Here is a 21,191-nt window from a genome sequence, read left to right as displayed (position 1 = left end):
GAAGTAGTTGAACAATCTGGGGGGAGAGGGGATAATTGAAGTGTAAGAATCCCAAGAAATAGGTCCCCAAGAGGGAATATTGTTTACAGTATTTTCCTAACTTACTTGGAGAGCCACCCTGTTCATGCAGAGTTTATTTTTATCTTTATTGTTGAGATTATTACAGATGTCCCTCTTTTTTCCCCCCATAGCTCCCCTCCACCTGGTTCCCACCCCACCCCAGGCCCTTGCCACCCTATTGTCTGTGTCCATAGGTACTGCATACATGCATGTAAGATCTTTGTCTAATCTCTTCCTGCACCCCCCACACCCCCTTCCCTCTGAGAATCATCAGTCTGTTTCATTTCCATGCCCCTGATTCTATTTTATTCACCAGTTTATTCTGTTCATCAGATTTTTTATTCATTTGATTTTTAGATTCACTTGTTGATAGATATGTATTTGTTGTCACTTTGTTGTTATGCAGAGTTTATTTTGATCAGTATTCTGTAGAAAACACTATGGCCCAAATTATGTCAAAGACCCATCCCCGAACCAATAAGCATGGCCAAGGCCATATTTTGGCTTCAGCCAATCGGAATCCTCTCTTCTGGAGCTGGAGGTGGGCTCAACTCCATCCAAACTAAATGAGGATGAGGAAAGGTTAAGTTATAGAAAAGAGAGGGTGTGCATATGTGGGAGATACCTGAGAAGTGGCCTCTAAACCAGCTGAATGATGGGGAAAATGAAATTACCAGGTGGTGTTCCTTCCCTCCTGGTCTAGCGAGGGGTTAAAAGCTGGCTAATTTTAGAGTTCTCTTGTATCTCCAAAGACAAAATAAAACATCTGAAACCACTGTTAGTAATCCAAGATCCACAACTCAGGAAGCAGTCCCAGGCCTTTAAATCAGGAGGTGATTTAGGAGCTAAGCAATCCCCAGCCCTTGGACACTTGTGCATTTATTTATTAATCCAACAGTTGCAGCTGTGGATTCAAGAAGGAAAGATAGAAACCATGTTGGGTGAACTTCTTAATTGAAGAAGGGAAGATAGAAACCATGTTGGGTGAACTTCTTAATTGAAGAAGGGAAGATAGAAACCATGTTGGGTGAACTTCTTAATTGAAGAAGGGAAGATAGAAACCATGTTGGGTGAACTTCTGAGCAATGCCTGCTTTTACGTGTCCTGTAGTAGCTGATGAGCATCACAAAAAGATTTAATATTTAGTTTCACCTGGAGATTGCTTCATTCCTTGGGTGGTGGTCCTATTTGGCTCTGGGCTTCCCTGCCACCCTGCCTCAGTTGAGCAAACACATATATGGTCACCTACTGTGTGCAAGTTGTCATGTTATATGCTGGAACGTAGTATCATCTTTTGACATTTACAAAGCATTTTCCTACACATGATCTCAATTTAGTGATTGTGAGAAAAAACTTTGAGTCAGAAATACAAAAGTGAGGATGGATTTATCCACTTATCTGTGTAATCTTAGGCAAGTCATTTCATCTAAGCCTCAACTTCTTCTTCTATAAAATGACAATAGAGGTTCCTACCTCAAAGGATTGTTGGGAAGAATCAATGAGACAATACAACAGCTTAGCACATAGTAACCAGTCAATTAAAAGTAGCCATTACTTTATTATTCATTTTTGTCCACACAACGATGTTAATATTTATTACTTTACTTCACTGGTCTTCACTGAGCACCTACTATGTTCTAGGTGCTGAAGATCCCTAGTGACGAAGAGCAGTTAGATACAGAAAAGAAGGGGTCCCAGAACTGAGCCCTCAGAAAAGGAAGATGAACTCTATCACAGGGAACACAGAGACCTGAGCACCAAGAGAGGGGCACCGAGGAGAAGTCAGCAGTAACATGAGGCCCCCAAGTGGCCCCTTGGTTTCTGCAACTTGGAGTTTCCAGGTCAACAGGTGGAGGCAGAAGCTCGACCCAGACTGATTTGAGAAGCTATTGGAGTTGGTGTAGAAACAAAGTTTTGATGTGAAGGGGAGCGAGAAAACGGGGAGGTGGCTGACGGGAAATGTAGGATCAAGGAGATTTTTGTTAAAACTTTTTTTAAAACATGAGATATTGTGGCCTGTTATTTTCAGAAGGTGGGGATAATCCAGTATAGAGGGAGAAATTGGTGACTAAGGAAAGAGGGATGCAGAGTGTCATGGAAGGGTTGGTTCTGATAGGTGCACAGAACCTTCATTCACTAGAAGAGTAGGGAAGGCAGAGAACATGGGCAAGGTGCAGAGTTGTTGGTAGGTGAGAGGGCTCTTGATTGATGGGTTCTGTTATCTCTGACATAAGAGGCAAGCTCATCTGCTCAGAGTGAAGATGAGAAGAGACAAAGGAGGAAGAGTGAAAAATCATCCTCATGGAGTGTGAGGAATTGAATACAGCATGGGAAATATAGCAGGATTGCAAGGCAGGAATGCTAGGCTCCTTTGAAATTTGTGGTCACCAATTTAAAGTGATTCTAGTCACTTTTAATTCCCTGCCATGTTTGTTTATTCCGATTTAAGCATAGAGTAGGAGATTGGCTGGGCTTAACTATGTTAGGCAAGTTAGAAGGGATCGGACAAAAGGGTAATGGGTTTTTGCAAGGAAGTGAGGATAATGATCATTACTAAGGTGGTAAGGAGGGAAGTGAGCACGAGGGGGGAGAGAAAGGTGAAAATCTGGCAGGTCAAGGGTTTGCAGGTCTTGATGAGGTTGAAAAAATGCCTGTGTGTGATATTGCAATAAGGAGGCTAAAGTGAGATTTGAGATCTTTACAATTGTGCTTTCTGAGATTGTGCAGTTATTGGTGAGAGTGAGTCCAGGGTAAGACCAATAGGAGAGGGTATCTGAAGACAGGAGAAGGGAAAACTCATTGGTAGGGAAGGAATGAATAAGGGAAATATCAGTAAGATTTCTGATGGATTATACTTATGGAGGCTGAAATCATAAAGTAAGGTACAGGAGGTGAGATGGAAGTCAGTTCATGAGAACAAAAAGGAGGAGTAGCAGGTGGGAAAATACGATAGTGAGAACTTGAAGGGAATTGTGGTCTTTGAAAGAGGAAGAGAGGAGGAACAATACTAAAACTATTTATGGTGCTTGCCTGCTTATCTACAGCCCCTTGTAGGCAGTCATGTTTAATGCCACATGGCCCTGTGCTCATAGCAATAGCTGACTGGTCAAGGGATGAGGTCTGACCTATGGGCAGCCAATCTGTGGACGTGAGCTGTCAATGCTAAGAGTTCATTGAATTCTGTCTTGGGATCTGAATTATGAAACAAAAAGAATTTGCCAGTTAATATAGCCAGTTGATGCAGAGAATAAAAGAGGACAAAGGTCACCTGGGTGGACCTTATACAGGCTGACATGTCGAGGGAATAGGGTTGAAAGCTGAAGATGCCAGGCAGTAAAGGAAGAATGTATCAGATGCATCAAAAGAAGCAGAAATGGGAAGTAGCCATGCTGGGTTAGTGCCTGAGCCCTCTTATGATGCGGTAACAACTTTCAAAGGTTTTTGAGCAGAGAAGCAACATAATCAAACCTGAGGTTATGAGTGTAGCCCAGCCTTGGGCAAACTACGGCCCGCGGGCCGGATCCGGCTGTTCTATCCGGTTCTCTCGCTCTCCCCTCCGCTCCTTTACTTTGAATTTATATTAGTTCACACAAACACTCCATCCATGCTTTTGTTCCGGCCCTCCAGTCCAGTTTAAGAACCCATTGTGGCCCTCGAGTCAAAAAGTTTGCCCACCCCTGGCACTGTAGCTTCTGATCCCAGACTGCCTGGCTTTGAAATCATTAGCTTTGTGATCTTGGGCAAGTTACTTAACCTTTCTGTACCTCAGTTCCCTCATCTGCAGTGGGAATTATAGCACTGCCCTCATAGGGTTGTAGCGAGGCTCACATGAGAAAATACATGTAATGCATTTTGAACAAGGCTTCCTTTCAATCTTATTTTCTTAAGTTAAACAGTTCAAGTGTCGCTTCTTTCTCAAACTTTCCCTCATGCCCTTATTTATCCCTTGGCTTCCAGGAGGGACACCCCCTTTTCTTGGTCCTCCTTCTCAGTTGCCTTGCTGATTCCTCTGTATCTTCTTGACCTCTTCTCTCTACATTCACCTCCTAAATGAGCTCACCTAGTTGTCTTATGCTCTTAAGTACTTTAAACTATCATTTATTAGCTGATAGTTCTCATAAGTTTATCACCAACTCCAACTTCTTCCCCCAACTCCAGGCTTCCATGATTTCTTATTTGGCATCTCCATTTTAACTTCCAAAAGCAATTTCAAACATAACTTGCCCCAAACCGACTCTTATGCTACCCCCCCCCCCAAAAAAAAAATCCGTTTCTCCTATAATCTTCCACAGATCAATAAATGGCAAATCCTCCCAATGTTGATCAAGCTAAGAATCTTAGTATCATTGACTCCTTATTTTCATGCCCACCACCAATCCATCAGCAAAAATCCAGAATGTGATCTCTCCGTGCCACCTCCATGTTACTGCCCTGATAAAAGCACCTTAGTCTCTCTGCTGTGTGACCTTGGGTTACCTCTCCGGATTTCCTTTATGAGAATTAAATGAGTTATTATTTGTAAAGTGGTCAACAGTGTCTATCACATAGGAAGCCCCATAAAGTGCCTTTTAAATAAATAAAACATGCCTTGCACACAGAACTAGCTTTCTCACAGCCCTAGTCCCCCTACAGTCCATTCAGAACACAGCAGCCTCCTGATCGTTTTTAAAGCCCAGGGCAGATAGTCTCGCTACCGCTCTGCACTTCTCTGAGTGGCTCCTACCCCTCTCCCCTTGCTCAATCTAGGACAACCACCTTGTCCCATGGGACTGTCCCCAGCGGGTGTTTGCCCTTGCTTGTGCCTCCTTCTGATTAAATATCCCTAAGTTAGGCCTCCTCTGGCCTCATTTTACTCACTCTGATTTTTTGTCACGTCTCCAATCGCCTGACACTCTTATCTATTTATAGTAGTTGATTGTCTCCCTTGCAATGTTCAAGATCTGCAGCAATGACTGTCTTGTTCATTACTTTATCCCTAGAGCCTTGTGCTTGTATACATTAGGTGCTCAATACTTACTAAGTGAAAAGAATCCCTTCTCTGAATTCCCCAAAACAGGTCTGAATCATTCTTTTTTTTTTTTTTTTTAATATATTTTATTGATTTTTTTACAGAGAGGAAGGTAGAGGGATAGAGAGTTAGAAACATCAATGAGAGAGAAACATCGATCAGCTGCCTCCTGCACACCTCCCACCGGGGATGTGCCCGCAACCAAGGCACATGCCCTTGACCGGAACCAAACCTGGGACCCTTCAGTCCGCAGGCCGACGCTCTATCCACTGAGCCAAACCGGTTTCGGCTGAATCATTCTTGTGGGACTTATATCACCTTTCATGTTGGTGGCAGGTTGTACTCTACTGAGTTCTCCGGGTTAGCAGAGAGTGCTAGGACGTGGTAATAATTCCTGTCATTTATGCAACACTACAATTTACAATCCCCTCATAGGTGACCTGATTTGATTCTCACAAGAGAGCAAGCTAGGGAGGGTAGGGTTAGCATCCCAGGTCTCCTACCTTCTAGAACTAGCTCAACAAATATTTATGGAATGAAGAGGGGGAAAGAAAAAGAATATCTGAGTCATTCTGTGGAGGCAGCCCCACTGGACAAATGGGCTGGTTCTCTGTAGCACGTGCAAAAATACAACACCTAACTTTTATTGAGCCCAGTTTTCTAATCATTTTCTGAGTCATCCTCACAGCTATCCTGTAGCTGGTAGCTAAAAGGGCATTTTTATGTCTTGTTCACCTTTTATCTTTTGGTGCCTCAAACAAGGCCTGGTATATAGTAAGTGCTCAAGGCTCTTTCTTTTTATTATTACTAGAGGCCCAGTGCACAAAATTTGTGCACTGGAGGGGGGGTGGTCCCCTACAGCCCGGCCTGCACCCTGGCGGTCTGGGATCCTCTTGAGGTGGACATCCCTTTTGCAGTCCAGAAGCCCTAGCCCTTATTGCCTGCCTGCTCACTGCTCCTTAGCGTTGCTGTGGAGGCGGGAGAGGGCCGGGCTTCTGGCTGCAAGTACTCCCCCTGTGGGAGCACACTGACCACCAGTGGGCAGCTCCTGCATTGAATGTCTGTCCCCTGGTGGTCAGTGCACATCATAGCGAATGGTCGGAGAGATGGACACTTAGTCTTTTATACATATGGATTTTAAATTCTCACCTGAGGATATTTTTTCCATTGATTTCTAGAGGGTGGAAGGGAGGGAGGAGGCAGAGACAGAGAGAGAGAAACATGGACCAGAGAGAGACACAGATTGGTTGCCTCCCCCACGTGCCTCTGCTGGGGCTGGGGAACCTGCAACCGAGATACATGCCCTTGACCGAGTATCGAACCCCTGACCCTTTGGTCCAACGTTCTAACCATTGAAACAAACTGGCCATGGCCCAAGGCTCTTTTTTTAATAGATTGGGCTCAGGTGCAGCGACTTGCTCCAGGTCCCACACGTAGCAGCACTGGTTTTCCATTTCAGGTTCACTCACTACATTCTCTCTGGGCTGGGCCGGGCCCGCAGATAACACCAGTTCCGGGTCCGCCGGGGGAGTGAGCGCGTGTCCCGGGTGGGGTGGGGAGGGACTGACCCCTCCCAGCCCCAGTGCCTTCCGCATCCGCGCTCGGGGAGGTCCGCGGGCACGGGTCCTCCGAGGCCACCCGCTTCTGCAGCCCCAGAGCGGATGGTCGGATCTGGGTGCGGGCGTAAGTCCTCTCCCGGTGTCAGCTCCAGCGCGGACCCGGCCGCCACGCGGGGCACGGAGCTCGGCCCGCCCATCCCGCCGGCCGCCGCGCCCGGCCCCGCCTGCAGGCCCCGCCCCTCACTTCCCTGATCGGCGCTCCGCCCCCCCGCGCCGCGCTCCATACTTGGCGATCGCCGCGGCCCTGCGCGCTCATTGGCCGAGAACCGGCTGCGTGGGGGCGGGCCCGGGCCCGGCCGGGGCGGGGAAGGAAGGTGGCGGCGGCCCGGCGCGGGGGGGAGGGGGGCGCTGACCCGGATGTTCACTCCTGGGCACCCGGGGAAGTGGAAGCGCCGGGCCCTGCTGCTGGGGGGAGAGCCACAGACGCCGGGACCGGGACCGCCGCCGCCGCCGCCACCATGGTAAAAGCCCGATGTCAGCCTCCCCCAGCCCCCGGGCCCCCGCCGGAGCTCACGTCCCCTTCCCCGCGCCGAACCCGGTCCATGAAGGGTGGGTTCTCCCGGGTGGGGGAGGGGCGGGGTCCCGGACCTCAGGTAGACACCATCCTTGCCGGCTCCGGAGGGGCCGCCAGCCCGGGCGGCTCGGGTGGGCAGCGACCCTGCCACCCCTCCCAGTCCCCGCCCTTGGCGTCCCACTCTCCACCTCGGGGTCCAGGCTAGTCTCCTCCATAGCTCACACTGGACCCTCCTGGACCCTGGGCCAGGCACCCCCTCCGGTGACCCAGGCGTGCTATTCCCTTCTCCTCTCCATGGCCTGGGCTAGGTCTCCATTCCTCTTCCCTATAGTCTAGGCTAGGCCGTCGTCTCGCCCTCCCATGGCCCAGGCCAGGCCTCTGTCGCCATCCTCTATGGCCTCAGTCCGGACCCCGTCAACTCCTCCAGTGGTCTCAGCCTATACTTGTTTCTTCTCCTCCATGGCTTCAGCCTGAATCTTCTCTTCTCTCTTTGGTTATTAGTCTGGACCTCCTCCTCCTCCGCCCATGCCTCCGCTTGGACGTCACCCCACCCCACCCCCCATGATCCCCTTCCCAGGACTTCTCACCAGTCTTAAGAGTAGCCCGCGCCAGCCCCCTTCTGTCCCAGGCTTTACCCTCCCTCCAGGGCCCTGCCCCCGTCCCAGGTGGTCCCCTCCCTTCCCCTTCTTTGCCATCTCTGGGAAGCGAGGCGAGCTCTCCATCCCGGAGTGGGGAGTGGGGAGTGGGGTGGTCCCAGGGTTGTGCTTACTCAGGTTTGAGGGTTGCCCCTTCTGGGGAAGCCATCTGGGAGGGAGCGAAGGAAGGGCGGGCATCTGTCCCCGGAAGGCAGCGCGGGCCCTTCCGCGGGTGCGCGGGTGCGGTGCTTGCAGAGCGTCCTGCCGGCGGTCGGGCCTGAGTGAGCGGAGGGATGAGGGTGGGGGAGCCGACGGGACAGGGATGAACGCACAATCACCCTTGTGAGGCCGCAGCCCTTGGGGGAGCCGGCCGGCCCCGAGGGCAACATATGGCCTGGACACGATGCACCCCAGCAGGCGCAGCCTCCCTTTCCCCCTGAACTGTCAGCTCGTAAGGGTTGGAACTGCTGATTATGGAGGTGTCTTGGATCAGGTGAGCTAGTCTCGGAGGGAGAAGCTAGCTCCACTCGTGGTGTTTGTTTTGGTAATGAAGGCAGGTGCTCTCTGGGCGGCCCGAGGTTTCACACAGGCTCGCACATGTGCACCTGCTCTCCTGTCCACTTTGCAACCTTGTGCAGAGCGGGCCCAGCACCTCAGTTGGAAGGGCCAGAGGGCTTCTGCCTCACATGGCCAAGGAGCTTTTGGAGAGTGCACTGACAGAGCTCTGGCTGTCCACCTGCGCCTCCCACCCAGGCTGGGCAGATATTTGCATGTGGACTTTGGGCTCCAAAGGGTTTTGAGGATATTGGTTCCTTGTTTAATTAAGGGATGTTGCTGTTAAACTAGGATGACTAATTCAGACTGTCCCAAGTTTTTTCTTGATGCCTGCCTGTATATTAATTAAAAATGTGGCTGATGCCATTTTCTGTGCTGTTGGACTTCTCTTCATTGGCGGAGAACTGGCTGCAGGGGGTGGTGGCCCAGCCCTTGGCCTGTGTGGAGAAAGACACTTCTTAACAGAGTTGGGTGAGGACTTTAAAAGTGGAGTGAGGTTTTGTAAATTTGTTCTTAGGACAAAAGTAGGGGAGAATGGGTGGGGTTGCCAGGTGGGGCTACTCAAAGCTGGGAGGGGCATCTTGCCTTAGCTCTGGGTGCCAGATTCTCCAAATGTGATGGGAAAATGCCCTTAAATGACCCAGGAGGCTTCTCAAGAGGTCCATGTTTGGTCTTACTTGGACAGTCTGCAAGGACTCTGGGAGGGGTGGAGGAAAAGGGCTCCCATATCTTGGGGGGCTATGAGCTTCACATATATCAGTTTATTTAATCCATATAGAGCCCTTTGAGGAATTGCTGTTTCCATTTTACAGAAAAAGAATTCTGCTGAGACTCAGAGGGTTGGATAACTTAATCAAGGTGTTGCTCAGTCAGTGGAAGTACTCTAAACCTGGCAGGCTCTAACTTTATCCTTCCCGTTATCCCAGGCTGCTTAGGTGTGGGAAGATATAAAGAATACTGTTTAGAAAACATAATAATGGGGTGCTCAGAGATGCAGCATTTACCGTCCTCTACCAACAGCTATTGAGGGAAGCACAGGAACATTTATTGACTGTGGATTGTGTGCTGGGTCCTTTGCATAGGGGACCTCGTTTAATAGTGAAATAGTAGTATGGTGATGCAGGCATAGTTAACTGGGGCCAGAACAGGAGCTCTTTGAGGGTAGGGATTTTTGTGTGTGTTGTCATGGCTCTTTCCCTGGCATTGAAGGAAGTGGCTTGGAGTGCTCTTTTTTTGGGGTGTGTCTATGTCCATGAACTTAGTCTCTTGGAGTTCATACTCATTCTCTCAATGACTTGTTCTTAGTACAGCCCTCGGTTGATAAGTAGTTTCTGAATGCTTATTGTCAAATTTATCCTCTACCGGAATACTATGACATAAATTGTGTAGACAGTTGGGGTAGGACAGAAGTGGTGGTATGGGTTGCAGCATAGGTAAATGAATTAAGAACACTGTGGTTTTTATTGAAGATAGAGCAAATAGCTAGATCTTGGTTATCCATGGAGGAAACTAGCAGTTTGGGAATCTGAAATGCATTGGACTTTGGAGTAAATTCCATGATTTTTGTTGGCATCAGTTAAGAATGCATAGGCAAATGGAATTTATATGCCTTCCCTTAGCAGGTAATAATAGTCTCACCACTGTTTGTAAGTGCCTTATAGTTTAAAGCATTTTTCCTCACACAGCTCTAGCTTCTAACTTAGGGATTGCTATTCTAACTTGGAGTTATGATTCTGGTGCTGGTGGTGGGGCTGTCCCAGGGAAGGGGCAGGTGAGGCCCCCTTATGAGTTGGCTCTCTGACTAACAGATGGTTTTGCCTGACAGAAGCTGATAGGTGATTCCTGTCATATTATTACAAAGTGAAACAGTATAGTTAACACTAATGTGTCTTGGCTGGTCTCCTGGTGTGGGTAGATACATCCCTCATGGATATATACAGCCCTGTTCATTTAAATCCAATTGGCCTCTGTTTGGTGGAATGCTTGAAAAAGTAGCCAACGATTGATAGTTTGAGATTAAGGAGATGATAAATCATACATCCGAAAGCAGATATTCTTGTTTATAACCTGGAAGTCCTGTATTTCTCTTACGTTCTGTGGGGAAGGGAAGAGGACAGATGACTGACAGCACAGAGAAATGGCTGGGGAGGTGCATCGACCATTGAGACTCCTGTTTCCCAGTTGGGGAAATGTTTGCTGTTAGGCAAATACAAGTTAGGCAAATGCAGAAGTGTGTTGGGGGCTACCTGAAGCTACAGGATAACATTAATTCACCGTATATTTGTTAACTGCCTTCTCTGTCCTGCTTTATGTGCTGAGGACACAGTGATGAGCAAGACAGGCAAGGGTCTGTGCCCTCACAGCTTACATTATTATGGGTGGAGGAGGGGCACATTTAATATGCCTAAAGTCTAAGGAGGAAGAGCCTTGTTAATGTAATTATAAGCACATCTGTGTGAGATATGGCAGGAGACTTAAGAGAAAGTTGGGGCTTGCGCCAGGCTTCACTCCCAGATCTTTTGGAGCGGTACCTGCCCTCGTCTCTGCCATCACTGTGGAAGTGAATTGCAGTGTACTTCGTCTGTTCCTCTGCAGAACAGAAGCCCTCCCATCCACGAAGTCCTACCCTTTTAACCTGGGTAGCTACCATTGATGGAGGGTCTATTGTGACCCAGAAACGTGACTAGGTTATACCTTTTCCTTCGTTTTACTTACAAGGTACCTGAAGCTTGAGTGAGAAGTTGAGTGACCAGTGTGAATGGCAGGCCTGGGATGCAGATCTGGTTCCACCTGACACCTGTGTGGACGCTCACTCTGTTTCTCAGAAACAGTGAGCACCGGGCTGTAGGGGTACAGGATTTTGTCCCATTTCTCCTTGCAGCAGATCCCAAGGAAAGGAGGGTACAGAAGCCCAAAGGATGCAATGGCAAGATCACCTGTATTAGGACCAGCTAGAGCAATGCCATTTCCAAACCTGGCCTTTACCGGTTAATGTTTCGGTGTAAGGAGGTAGACATGACGTTTATATAACACCAGGTATGTGCCATGCACTGCACTAGGAGCTTTAGCCTAGTGCAGTGGTTGGCAAACTCATTAGTCAACAGATCCAAATATCAACAGTACAACGATTGAAATTTCTTTTGAGAGCCACATTTTTTAAACTTAAATTTCTTCTAACGCCACTTCTTCAAAATAGACTCACCCAGGCCATGGTATTTTGTGGAAGAGCCACACTGAAGGGGCCAAAGAGCTGCATGTGGCTCGAGAGCCACAGTTTGCCGACCACGGGCCTAGTGCATCCTCCTGCAACAGCCTGGCCAGGAGGGTTCAGCCTTAGGAGGGAGGCAGCATAATTTAAGAAGTTAGGACTTAGGAGCCAGACTGACTGCCTTGGGATAATAACAGTACCTCCTAATAAGGCTTTTGTGAGGATTAAATGAGATAATAATGCATGTCAAGTACTTCAAACAACATCTGGCACATAATTATGTAAGTATTAACTATTATTCTCATCACCATTTTACAGATGCGGTTCAAAGGGGTATGTGGTTAGTCCCTCTAATAGCTACTAAGTGGAGGAACTGGGTTTTCTGACTCCGGAGCTAGTTCCCTTTCCTCCACTCCTTACTGCCTACTGAAGGCTTATTTCAAGTTTGCTTGGCTTTGGGCCATGCCTTGAAGGAAAACTATCCCTAATGGAGCCCGAGGCTCTACTTCACCACAGAAGTCAAGGCTCCTTGTGCCCTGGACACCACCTGTTGCCCCAGCCTGGTGCTAGGTGTCAGGTCTGATCCTGTGCCTGGTGGAGCCCCCAGGCTTGGAAGAAGAGGGTCCGGACTGGGGACAGCATATGTGAGCTCTGTGAGAGCAGGGACCTTGTCTGTTTGGTTCTCATTAACTGCCCCACACCTTGCACTGGTCGCCTGGTGCTTGGTAAGCGCTTCACGAGCACTGAGTGAATGAGTGGTGTGAGCAGAGAGGTGGCTGTGTTTTGTTTGTTGCCTGCTCCTCAGAACGTGGGCCTGGCAGATTAGGGTTGGAGTCCTGTCTCTGCCACTCAGTATGTGACCTAATCTCCCTTGGCCTCAGTTTCTTCTTTTTCAAATTTTTTTATTATTGATTTTTAAATTTTATTTGAGAGAGATAACTATCGATTTGTTGTTCCACTAATTTATGCATTCATTGGTTGTTTCTTGTATGTGCCTTGACCGGGGATGAACCCACAATCTTGGTGTATCAGGAAGGGAAGATGCTCTAACCAACAGAGCTACCCGGCCAGGGCCTCAGTTTCTTGAGGGTAACATTTTATAGGGATGCCAGGCGAAAGAAATGAAATGTGTAATGTGCTTAATCTGGTACCACAGTAAGTGGTAGCTGTGATTACTGTTTGCCTTATTCTGCTTTCCATAGAGTAAGGGACACAAATAGAAGCCATAATCTCTGTCCTCTAATCCAAAAGGGGAGGCAAGATGCATCGAGAAAGTTAAGTGCAGCAGGAAGGAAGTGGTAATAGGAAAGACGGAACAAGGGCCACGCCTGCCATCTCTGCAGGCTTGACTTGCATTCCACCTCCTCCAGGAAGCCCTGTAGACCAGAGGTCGCCAACCTTTCGGACCTCATGGACCACCAGTGGTCTGCGGACCACCTGTTGGCAGCCGCTGCTGTAGACTACTCCAGCCCACACTCGGGAAGCCCGGGGAAACCTTGCCCAGGCAGAGAGGATGGGGTTGGGTGCAGTCAGGGAGAGGCCATTCTAGGTAGAGGTCTGGAACCAAAAGCAAGGTCAGGGGTCTGGGTCTGCCTTGTGAGTTTGGGGACCAGCCATGGAGGAGACAGAGCGAGTTTAGGGACCTCAGTCTGGGGACTGAGTTGTGGAGCGCCTGAGTTGCTAGGCTAAGGAGTTTGCATTTGATCTGAGACAGTGTGGAGCCAGTTACATTTTTGACAGGGCAGGTAGAAATTTGAGGAGGCTGGCAGAGAGGCGGTATTTTAGGAAGAGTCATCTGGCTGGGGTTTGCAGGAAGGATCCGGGAAGTCAAAGAGGCATTTGCAAGCATCAGCTGTGTGGCTACAAAGGTCCTGGCCACTGTGCGACTGGATATGGTAAGGAAGGAATGGTTGAGAAAGATAGGATGGCAGAATGAGACGTTGTGATTTACCACCTCTGGGGCTGAGGGTGACACTTCTGTCCCCAGAGAGCCCATGAAGGCATTCTGATAAGATGGTTTATCATTGACCAGCAACTATTTCTGGTCGGTTTAAATCCTAAGATAGTGGTGTCTGCAAAGCCTGATATCCTGTTAACAACTGACTGGGGATTTCAGTCTGGATAGCCCAGTGATCCATCTGCCCAGTCATTCTCTATCTGTTGTGGCATCAGATTTCTGCTCATTTTGCACGGCATGAGCATTGAGCTATGAATCAGAAGGTCATGGTTTGATTCCTGGTCAGGGCATATGCCCAGGTTGCGGGCATGATCCCCGGTGGGGGGTGTGCTAGAGGCAGCTGATCACTGATTCTCATCATTGATGTTTCTCTCTCTCCCTCTAGCATCCTCTCTGAAATCAATAAAAATATATTTAAAAAAATTTGCACGGCATTAGACTCTGGGCAAACAGATGTCGAAGCCGCCCAATCTGCTGAGGGGGACAGAGACCAGAGCTGCAGAGTGGAGGTGCTACATGGTGGCTATAACAGTGACAGACCACTTTTTAATACCCAAAGCAACCCTTTGAAGCAGGTTCTCACGTCACCCTCAGTCCACAGGCAAGGAAACGAGTCCTTCCTGGGTAGTGAGTCGCTTGTGCTCTGGACACCAGGCATCTCTGTCTCTGGTGTTTTTTCCGTTAGGTCACCCATTCATGGACGCTCTCGGAGCAGTAGATAGACCTGTTAGAATGTGAGTCTTAATGTTAAATGGAGGAGGCAGATGGAGCAGGTAAATCTGAGATTGTGACTGACTTGGGCATGAGTGCAGAACCAGGGTGGTGAAATTCCAACACTGCCTCAGAGGGCGTGGGGGCCTGCTCGCCTTTCCCTTTCCCTGCCCCTCCTGTCCCGATATCTCTGGAAATGTGTGGAGAGGAGCCTTCATCTACAACTTTCCAGTGATAAATGCCCTGACCAGTAGTCATATTTCTTCCAAGTGGTTCCATCCACTTGTCCTATAGGGGTTATTGTGAGGATTAGGTGAGTTTATGTGCAGAAAGTGTAGACTCTGCCTGGAACTTTGTAATTACAGCAGGAGTGTTGGTTGTTATATGATTATTTTATCAATACAGATGGCTGATAGGTGGTGTTTCATTGAACCTCCCAGCCAACCTGGAAGGCAAGTGATAGCCCCGTGTTCTGCTGAGACCCCGAAAGAGGTAGAGTCCTTGCCCAAGGATGGCAATCTTAAGGGCTTCCAGCCCAGTGTTTTCTGGCTGAAAAGTTCTTATTGCAGATGACTTGTCTGCAGATGAGCAGTTGTTACCACTGGCTCAGACCCTGAACTTCTCCAACCACTGCTTTTACTACTCTGTGAAGCTTCCTCTTTTAGCACTCAACTCAGCATGACCTTCTGAGTTTGGATCTGATCTGAAACCATTATATTATTTAACATTATTTGGACTTAACTGCCTCAGAGGTTTTCATAAAAAGATTTAGGCAGAGGACTCATTACATTTACCAAGTGAAATATCTTTAATTAAAACTATTAAGTTCATGAAAAGATGGCTTTTGCACTTACCTTTCTTCTGGGATATGTGAATAGCGAGCAGTCTCCTGTTGGAATTGAGCATTTCCTGGAGATGCCCAATGCCCTTTTCCCTTCTCATTCGTAGTCAGGATTGGTAGACGGGAGCAAGTGTGGATTACTCACCTCTGATGTTGCTACTCAAGGCTTCTCCATTATGAGGCTTTGGCCCATATGGGATGTATCTGGCTTCGCTTGGACAGGCTTCCAGGATACAATTTTGTGCTGAGAAACTGAAAGGAGGAGCTTTTATCTGCGATACACTCCGAGTGAAGTCTGATTTCAGGCCACTGTGGTTACTGAAGGAGCTACTCTTGAATGTTCCCTGTCTCATATCTCGCTTGTTTTTTTGTTTTTTTTTAAACAGTCTTTGCTTCTGTGCTGAGTATAGCTTACTGGCAACTTCCAGTCAGTGTGGGTCCTTGGAGCTGGATGCAGACCCATCATCGAGGAACATAGACCCTGACACAGCAGTGGCCAGGCTTGGCCACTTAGGTGCTTTGAGAATTTCTAAGTGCTGTCCTTCCTTGTGTATTCTCCTCCAGACGGCTCCCATCTTGAAATCTCTTTCAGCCACAGTGGGTGTGGACCCCCGGTGGTCTCTGACTTGTATTAAGTAGAACACTCACATGGACCAGAAATTGGAGGTGGCCTGAGGTAGCAGTCTTCATCCCTCACGTTATTAAGTAGTCCCTCCTGGATGCTCTATTAGTCACAGCAATAGCACCTTCCTTCTGCCAGTGTCTCTGCTGGATACTCACAGTCACTATCTCTAACTCTCTCAGCTCCACCCCTGTGAAGCTGTCTCCTCATTGTGAAGTTCAGGAAACTGTGGCTCAGAAAGGTTCAGTGACTTGCCTAGGGCCCCCAGCTAGTTAGTGGCAGTTAGTTAGTGGATCCAGGTCTATCCCACTCAAAAGCTCATTCAGTTCCGCTGTCTTGCCTGTTGTATACATGGACTCCCCAGGACGCTTATTTTATGGATGAGGAAACTGCGATTGAGAGAGGCTCACCTATAGGTCTGTCTGACCACACGGCGGAAGTCTGGGTTTAAGTTAGAAGTTAAAGTTTGTGGGATTTTTTTAGTTTGAATTGTTAAATGAAAGCAGCTGGAACTTTCTGAACTGTGGTCTCTTTTTAGAAAGAAACCTGTTAAATCTTCAAGTGTTAGATAAGCCTTAGGCTGCCATCTGTAGGATGCACCTTTGCTTTCTGGACAGCAGTTATTCTTTGTCACATCCTCGTCATTGTGACAGCCCCTTCTCTACCACTGTTGGTTGTTGAATGAATGGATGTATGTCTAATAAGCCCTTAATAAATGTAAGGGCTCCTCCTCCATTAGGTTGAACCCCATGAAATGGCTGTTTTCTATGTCAGAAATGGTTGAATATCAGCAGTTCATGTAGTTCAGCCTAAAACAGACTAAACACTAGGGCGGGCTGAGTCTGGTGTGAGACTTTCTAGCAGTGTCCAGATCTCCCTTTGGACTTGAGCCCTTGGCTTCTCATGAAGTCAGTTTGGGCTCCTCGTCAGTCAGTGTCACTTCAGGTAGGAAGGACAAGCACTGAGGGAGCTGAGCGGGTCTGCCTCCCAGATGAGGTCAGCACATTCTTCATGCGTTCAGCCACTGCTGGCATTGAGACTGTCTGGAGGTGCTGGCAGTGGCGGGATCAAGGGCTTGGGGGGAGGGGGAACAGGGATCTTAATTGCACTGGCATTCATTGATGACTCTGTACATGGTAGACACTGGGCACTTGGCCCAAAGTCACACAAACTAGCCATCCTGGGAGCTTTTGAAAGATCCGAGGCAGTTTTGATTCTAGAGTTCAGGGGCAGTGAAGGGCAGGTTCTGGAGCCAGACTGCCTGGGTTCAGGTCCAAGCCCGTAGACTTGGGCAGCTTTCTTCACTCTCTGCCTCAGTTTCCTTGTCTCACAGTGAAGTGGTGAGAATAAAAGTGTCTATTTCAGATGGATTTTATGAGGATTAAATGAGTTAATACATATAAATCCAGACACATGGTAACAGTAACTATTATTATTATTTAAAATATATTTTTATTGATTTCAGAGATGAAGGGGGAGAGAGAGAGAGAGTGATAGAAACATCAGTGATGAGAGAGAATCATTCATTGGCTGCCTCCTGCACACTCCACACTGGAGATCGAGCCTGCAACTTGGGCGTTGTGCCCTGACTGGGAATTGAACCGTGACCTCCTGGTTTATAAGTCGATGCTCAATCACTGAGCCATGCCAACTGGGCTTTAAATTTTTTTTAAATTTATTATTATTTTTAGTAACCATTATTATTTACATCAGTAATAACACTGTGTGATTATTACTGACCTGGACTCTTAGCATGTGTGAGAGCCAAGAGAGACTGCATGTGTGGAAATGGTTGGAGAGAGTTTGGACCTCGTGTTGATGCTCTGTTTTGAATTGGAGGCATTGCTTTTCCCACAGCTCAGTGGAAAGCCTTGTTGGTTATGGGCCTTGCAGAGCATACACCTGCCTCTCTGTGAACAAGTTGTTTTCAAATGGCACTGCCAGGTTATAATAAAAGTCACTCTTCTGGAAAATGGCTTAATTTTTTTTTTCTTTCTCCTGGTGTGAGTGGCCAACCCTGGAGTGCCAGTTACATTTTGTACCCAGGGCCTTTGAGAGGAGCAGGACCTGGTGCTAATCAGTGACCCTCATCTCAACCCCCGTGCCCCAGGTCCTGTGCTTATTTTTTGATCAATTTTCTCCTTTTTTTGGAAGGTGGCAGGCAAGTTGTCAGAGGTATTGTACTCTTTGTGACCCACCAAAGACCTGTAAGATTCTGCTGCCTCAGGGGTTTAATGTTTTATTTTAAGGGCGTGTGTTTGATTTTAAGGCATGTAGAATGTTTGGGTATTGAAGGAGGCAAGATAAAGGAAATGGTAAAAAAACAAACAAAACCAATTGTTGGAAGGCGGCCTGGTATAGGACCGTGGAAGGAGACTGCTGGATCTGAATCCCACTGGATCTGAATCCCACTGTGTGGCTGCTTTGGTACTGTGTGAGCTTGAACTAGGTACATGATCTCTCTGAGCCTCTACTTCCTAATCAGTAAAGTGGACATAACATTCCCTTCACAAGGTAGTTGACAGGATTAAATAAGAATAATGTAAACGTAGGTACATCATCTCTCTGAGCCTCTACTTCCTAATCAGTAAAGTGGACATAATATTCCCTTCACAAGGTAGTTGACAGGATTAAATAAGAATAATGTAAACGTAGGTACATGATCTCTCTGAGCCTCTACTTCCTAATCAGTAAAGTGGACATAACATTCCCTTCACAAGGTAGTTGACAGGATTAAATAAGAATAATGTAAACGTAGGTACATCATCTCTCTGAGCCTCTACTTCCTAATCAGTAAAGTGGACATAATATTCCCTTCACAAGGTAGTTGACAGGATTAAATAAGAATAATGTAAACGAAGTGCTGTAACTCAAGCCTCATATGTGGGCGCTTCATACATGCTCATTATTATCTGTAGGAATTTCATCATTTGTCATGCAAATGAGTACCATTCCACTGGGAAGAAAATTGGATTGAATATAAAAAAATCCTTGTAGTAAGGACTACCATAAATATAAGATGTAGGTATAATGATCACTCTTAAGGACCTCATGGACCACCGGTTGGCGACTGCGGCTCTAAGGAGAGGCTCTGACCTGCTGGCTTCTAGGGTGGTTGTTCTTGGGCACAATTGCTTAGAGGATTTATCATGCTTGCACTGCTTCAGCCCCTGTGTGATGAACACTAGAGACACCATCCCATGAATCTTTACCATAGCCCTGATCATGCCCCCATTTGCAGATGTAGAAATGGAGGCCTAAGAGGTTCAGAGGTATCTTGTAAAAGGTCACACAACTAGTAGGGGCAGAGGAGACCTTTAATTTGGTCCTTCTGATTCCAAAATGTAGTCCTTAATACACTCTGGAATTTGGCCCATGGATGTCGTTTTTATGTACAGAGGAAAGTGCTTTATGTTGATGGTTCAACAAATGTTCTGTAGCATTTTTTAAACTTTTGCAGCTCAAAGCAGATTATTTGTTAAGTGGCTGTCCCTAGTTTTGCTTTGATGATTTGGAGCGCATGTTAAAATGCAAGAATGAACTTGCAGCTTCTCATTTAAAAGGGAGCCTCATTTCCCACGTAGTAACTTCTAACTATGCTCAGGGTTTGAAATCACTTTTGAGGCCTTGAGTACTGTAGGGTTTTTTTCCCCCCTTCTCTGCCCTCCCTCCTCTTCTCTGTGTACATCCAGGTGGACTCTGAAATGATGAATAAAGTATGGAGTTAATAGCTGTCAGTGACCATGCTAGCATTTGAACTTGGGGCCAACTTACTCCATGCCCTGGCTGTGTCTTACTTGCAGCGAGGGCCAGAACTAAGCAGAGAGGCCGTAGTTAGCTGCTTACATAGATAGCCAACAGAAAACTAATTAGTCCAATCCCAAGAGGTGCAGCCACACACACAGAGGTTTTTTATCTCAGAGCGCTAGGCTGTGGATGTCAACACCTGCTCACAAGATGGGCAGGATCTCCACGTCCTAAGTTCATGGCAGCCTGTATTACCTTTCATCATATTTGGCAATAGTTGAGATTCCTGGGAAATGGGTCCAGTCTTCACATTTCCTTAATCACTTTGATTTCTTCATTCCTTCTTTTAAATAACTCCCTCCAGAGGCATTTATCTGGTAGCTAGAATTCTCTTGTCCTTTGCCTACGATAAAACTGGCTGGATTAGGTGTGTTTATTTTTCTCCCCATGTCGATGGACTATGGTTTCTGGGCTTGCTGAATTCCAGATGGAGAGCACACTGAAGCATTGTGGGAATTTCCCCCAGGATCATGCTTTTATTTTGATAACCATGGTATTTGTTTGGTACATATTGATTGTTGAGGAAGCATTTCCTGAGATAACAGACAAGAACTGGTTGCCATGGTCCCTAAGGAAGGGCCCTCCCATCATATGACTAACTGGCAGAACATGGACACATAAATAGTGTTGGACCTTTCTGGGATGCACTCCGAGTGCCTTGTGAGGCTTGACTGTTACTCCAGCACCCCTGGAGGCATTGTATTAACAAATAAAATTCTGTGAGTTGAAGTCCATTACATGCCATATTCTCTAAGGAAAGAAAACATTATTTCCAAGCCTCTGGTGATGGTCTGTGTTGTGTTGGAACAAGCACAACCAGATTCCAAACCACCTGAAGCATTCAGTAGGCCCCCAGAGATGATAAGGAAAGGAAGGCAGTAGCATCCCTTACTACATACTTCAGTTGGCACTTCACATGCATTATCCTATAGCAGTCCCCACTATCCGCAGGGGATTTGTTCCAAGACTTCCAGTGGACCTTAGCTGGTTTGGCTCTGTGGATAGAGCATTAGTCTGTGGACTAAAGGGTCCCGGGTTTGATTCCGGTCCAGGGCATATGCCCAGGTTGTGGACTCAATCCCCAGTGGGAGGCGTGCAGGAGGTAGCCAATCAATGATTCTCATCATTGATGTTTCTATCTCTCTCCCTCTCCCTTCCTTTCTGAAATCAATTAAAAATATATATATAAAAGACTTCCAGTGGATGTATGAAACTGGGATGGTACTGAACCCTATATATGCTATGTCTTTTTCTATACATACAGGGTGGGGTAAAAGTAGGTTTACAGTTGTGAGTATGCTAAACAGTTTATTCTTGTATTATTTATTAATTTATTCTTGTATTATTTATTAAATATTATTTTCCATATGAACAACTGTAAACCTACTTTGCCCCACCCTATACATACCTTTTCACTTTTAGGAAACTCTTATAGCTTCTATCCGAATTGCTATCATTACTACTCTTCTGCTTTGGGGGTCATTATTAAGTAAAATAAGGGTGACCTGAACATAAGCACTGTGATACCTTGATAGTTGATCTGATCACCAAGGTGGCTACTAAGTGACTAATGGGCGGGTAGCATATACAGGAAATAGTGGATAAAGGGATGATTCACATGCAGGCAGATGGAGCAGATATTGAAGATTTCATC

At 47.1% G+C, this 21,191-nt stretch overlaps 1 protein-coding gene across 2 annotated transcripts in view; it reads left to right on the top strand.

The window, feature by feature from the left end:
* Window positions 1-7,040: 7,040 nt before the first annotated feature.
* The window catches only part of CAPZB (capping actin protein of muscle Z-line subunit beta), a 134,663-nt gene continuing 120,512 nt past the window's right edge, over window positions 7,041-21,191 (top strand). The window contains exon 1 of one of the 2 annotated variants that reach the window (XM_080654330.1): window positions 7,041-7,148. In XM_080654330.1, coding sequence (XP_080510456.1) covers window positions 7,146-7,148 — 3 coding nt within the window. In that variant the 5' untranslated portion in view covers window positions 7,041-7,145. The remainder of the gene's footprint in view (window positions 7,149-21,191) is intronic. The other variant, XM_080654329.1, reaches the window with a different exon arrangement.

The sequence above is a fragment of the Plecotus auritus genome, assembly GCF_963455305.1.
Source record: "Plecotus auritus genome assembly, chromosome: 2".
Lineage (NCBI taxonomy): Eukaryota > Metazoa > Chordata > Mammalia > Chiroptera > Vespertilionidae > Plecotus > Plecotus auritus.
This window is presented reverse-complemented; position numbering and strand designations above follow the sequence as displayed.